General features: G+C 35.8%; 1 protein-coding gene across 1 annotated transcript in view; it reads left to right on the top strand.

Moving 5' to 3' along the window:
- The window catches only part of LOC104161698 (UPF0317 protein C14orf159 homolog, mitochondrial-like), a gene marked incomplete at its 3' end in the record, with an annotated part of 7521 nt that extends 4005 nt beyond the window's left edge, over positions 1–3516 (top strand). The window contains 3 exon segments of the mRNA XM_009700219.1: positions 1–48; positions 1737–1887; positions 3394–3516. The exon segment at positions 1–48 is cut by the window's left edge and continues 3 nt beyond it. Coding sequence (XP_009698521.1) covers positions 1–48; positions 1737–1887; positions 3394–3516 — 322 coding nt within the window.
- Positions 3517–4061: the final 545 nt, after the last annotated feature.

The raw sequence follows: 4061 nt of genomic DNA, 5'->3' as shown, positions 1-4061 counted from the left end.
ATTCCTGTAAGAAACGTTGAGCAAAAATGTAACGTAAGCATGTATAAGGTTAGTATATGCACACACACAAAGTCTTTGTTGTAACTTTGCCTTTGAGTATTTGTTCATATTCACATTATATGCATATACTTACTGCTCAAAATCAGTATTTTTTTTTCCTACCTGCATAGTAACTTCAGGCATGTGCTAGTACTGAGTGCATAAAAATACAGGGTAAAATATGCCCAGCCTCAGTTCAGTGCTTTTCTCAACTACCTGCAAGGCCAATCTGCTTTTTTATTCATTTATGGTGACGAAGTTTTTCCTTGTGTGCTGCAGCAGCCATTTCATTCAGATTCTGTTCTGGTTTGCCTCCTCTGTTTCAACCAATGGCCCACGCAGTATTCTGACCACCCCTTTATACATGTCCTCCTCTCCATACGAGCTCTGGCTTGCAGTAGGAATATTCCTTTTATGAGCCTTGACAGTAGCAGTTTCATCTGCATGCGTAACAGCCACATTTTGGATTTTTCCTGTGACAGTAGAGCCTTTAAACTGCACATTTGCTATCAACCCAGACCTCTGAGACAGAAGATGTTCCCAAATACTAGAGGTATCTACCATAGCACTGAAAATTATAACTGTCCTCAGAAAGTTTATAGTGCAGATTTTAATGTCGGCAGAAGTCCTAGAATAATGCTGGCTCCAGTAGGTAGATCCTTTAATATTAAGAACACTTAAATACACATCTGCATGACTTTTTCATTTAGTTTGGATGCTGTTCTACTGGACAAAAGTTATTGTGGTTTTCAGTGTTACTGTTTCACAATCTTTTTGCTGTACTCCTGGTCAAAATGAAGGTGCAAATCTATCTTATACACAAGTCCTTCTGCCAAGCTTAAAGGAAAAAAAAATACAACTATATATAACTATAATGCCTATTACATTTCAGAATTAGGAAAATTTTATAGTTTATAGCACATCAATACTGTGAAGAACTGTACAGTGTGTTTCTTCAGTGACAGGTGTGATTTTTATTACAAAGACTGTTGATGAACATTTTCTGTACAACTCTAGCTGTCGTTTATGTTCAAATGCAATTTATTTATCAGACATTTTATTCTAAAAAGCTAGACTGCTTTATTTCTGAATAGAAAAGGTGCTTGAGCACCCCAGTCGGTGAAGATGATGAATTCCATAGATCCTTTCTAGAGCCACAGAAGATTTTGTATGTGTGGAACTGGTTTCTGCTTGTGTAGAAGTGGGTACTGCGAGCAGTAGGAATTCCTGACCCTTACATGTTACAGAGCACTGCAGCTCCCCTGAATTCAAATACAGAAGGTAGATTCAAACCAAGCAGATTTGTCGCTGGGTGATACTTTTTATTAGTGTTTTCCCTTTTTGTCTAGGGAGCACACCATTGTTTTCTGACAATATTCAGAATATACTGAGCTCACAACACTGTATGCTGCATGTACCGAAGCAAGAAGTGCATAATACTGAAAATTTTAGTGATCCATGTGAAGAAGCTCAAGGATGGAATGTTTCACTCCTGCACTGCTGGATCTTAAAAAAAAAATAAAATAAAAAATTATGGGATGCTACGATTTTTTTTTTTTAAAAAAGATTTAAAATTAATGTTAGTATGTGGCCTTTCTAAACTCAAGTATAGCACAAAGTTTTAGACATTTCTCCTAGTACTTTAGAAGTATTATTCAATATTCCTGCTAACACCTTGGATTCTTTTAAACTGCCAGACAGCTGTGCCTTGCTACAGCATTTCTACTTTTTGCTGCAACTTAGTAGTCACAATGAGACCTATTCCTGAAAGCAAGTTGGGAGCAGCTGTGCTAGCAACATCTGAGTTAAAAGAAGCCCATGGAGCACCAATTCACATGGGTGACCCTGGTCAGTGCTTTTGATTTTTCACTCTGCATGCACTTTACTATGTATAAAAATGAAGGGGGGAACCATGGGAAGTGGTAGGACTTAAATACCTGCACGAGTAAATTTATTATGTTTTAGCCTTTTCTAATAGTCACAAACCTGAATTAAAAAAAAAAAAGAAAGAAAGAAGTAGGTTTTGAATGAGCTGAACACAGAGCTTTCGTGGATAAAACATAGCTGTCTGATGTAGATAGATTTATTTATACGGCAGGGGTTGGTTTTTGTAAAAAAGTGTAGTCACATTTTTCTAAAATGTATGCAGTTTCATTTATATTTGAATACTTTCTTGCTGTCAGAGATTCCAGTGACAGGGTAGCAATGATTGACAGCATGGGGAGAAATATATGTGGATGCATTTTGTGTATTAGTGGATGACTGTGAAAGTAAATACTGCATTTTTTAAAATACTGAAATAGGATACACAGAGCACATTTAAGACAGAATAAATAGAAATATGATAAGAATATTGTGATGACAAGTATGAGCCTATTCTTTGCAAGGAAAAAACTGCAAAAAATTATAAAACAGGAGGCTGTTTGGAAAAGAACAAAACCAAACAAACACCTATAAGTTGAAGATAGATTGCAATAAAAAAAAAAATTTCCCCTCTGCTGACAGAAATTTGTCAATCAGTAAACTCATACATACACAGAAGGATCACATTGCATGGAAGGAGATGTCATTGGTTAACAGTACACCACAGTAATATATTTGGTCCGAGTACTTAAATCTTAAGAACTAATAATAAGTCATTACTTTGAGTAGAGCAACAAGATGATTGGGCAAGTGATGGTCTCCACTATTTATTTATTTTTAACAGAAAAGAGTAGATGATTATATATACAGATTATAGAAATTAATTCCAGAACAGACAGAGATATATTAAAGCACCTGAAGAATTTAAAACCAAGGGAAGATAGCAAGTGCTTAGAATGACCCAGAATATTACAAGTAGGTGTTAGAATAAAGCAAAAGACAACTGAGTGAAAGCTGGGTAAGACTGAGATACAGTTATCTAACTCAGGGAAGTAAGAGAGCAGTTGCTCGTTTCTCTAGCTAAAGAATGTAGGAAGCTAAGGCAGCAGAAAATGTGTTCTAGAAAGAACCCCTTTTGCGTTGCAGTCATTTGTTGTTCTTTGCCAGTGTTATGAATATAATTCTTCTGTTGATAGAGAAGATTTATAGTATCTGGGAAACTCAGCATACATGTCTAGCTTGTATTTTGTTGCAGAAATAAATTGAATACATTTTTACTGATGTCATCAAGTACAAAAAAGGAAAACAAGTCAGCTCAGATTCTAGGGACATGCACTCAAAGACAAACTAAATATGCCACTTCAGTGGGGCTTGCCACTGTTGCAGTCCTAGCTCACTGTCATTGAATGGTGTTTGGTGTTCACCCCCCCAGCTTTGCAGTATTACTGCTTAATTGGAATCTCTCATGATTTAATTTTTGATCAATTCCAGGTCTGCTGGGAATTCAAGATCTTTCCAAACCAGACTATGGAGATCCAGTTCACCTTCACCCTGGTGATATTCCAGTGTTTTGGGCCTGTGGAGTAACAGGAGTAGAAGCAGTCATCAACTGCAGTATGTACTATGTTTGGAAACTCCTTTAAAATTATCCTTCTATCTCTTTCTCTTCCCTTTTTTTTTTTTTTTAAGCATGGACTGAATGAGTTGGCTGATTAGCAGGCTTGATTTTAGGGTGAGCTAAAAAGCACCTCAATCAAACAACAACAACAAACTTTGGCAGGACTGTTTTCCGTTGTGAAATACAGGTCTACCTTAAAGGAAATTATTGCTGAAATTTCATTACTTTTGAGTATTTTAAAGGCAGAAATCTAAAGCTCTGGCAGCATCAAAACATCTTTTTAAAGCATTATTAAGAACTAGAAGTTTAAAGGCATTCATTTTCAAGCTGCTTCTTAAGGTATTATTTTGTATTACATTGCAGTAAAATGATAATAAAGGGATTCAAAATGTTGTCAAGAGCTAGCAAATTGATTGACCTGGAAAAGAGTTCGTAATTGTTTCATGAAGAATTTTGAGCTTTTAGGTTTTGTTCTAAAATGAAGTAAGTGTGACACACTTTACATAAATGAAGCTTTGTCATAGAATCATAGAATCATTTA

Source organism: Cariama cristata, unplaced genomic scaffold, assembly GCF_000690535.1.
Source record: "Cariama cristata isolate BGI_N322 unplaced genomic scaffold, ASM69053v1 scaffold44435, whole genome shotgun sequence".
Lineage (NCBI taxonomy): Eukaryota > Metazoa > Chordata > Aves > Cariamiformes > Cariamidae > Cariama > Cariama cristata.
This window is presented reverse-complemented; position numbering and strand designations above follow the sequence as displayed.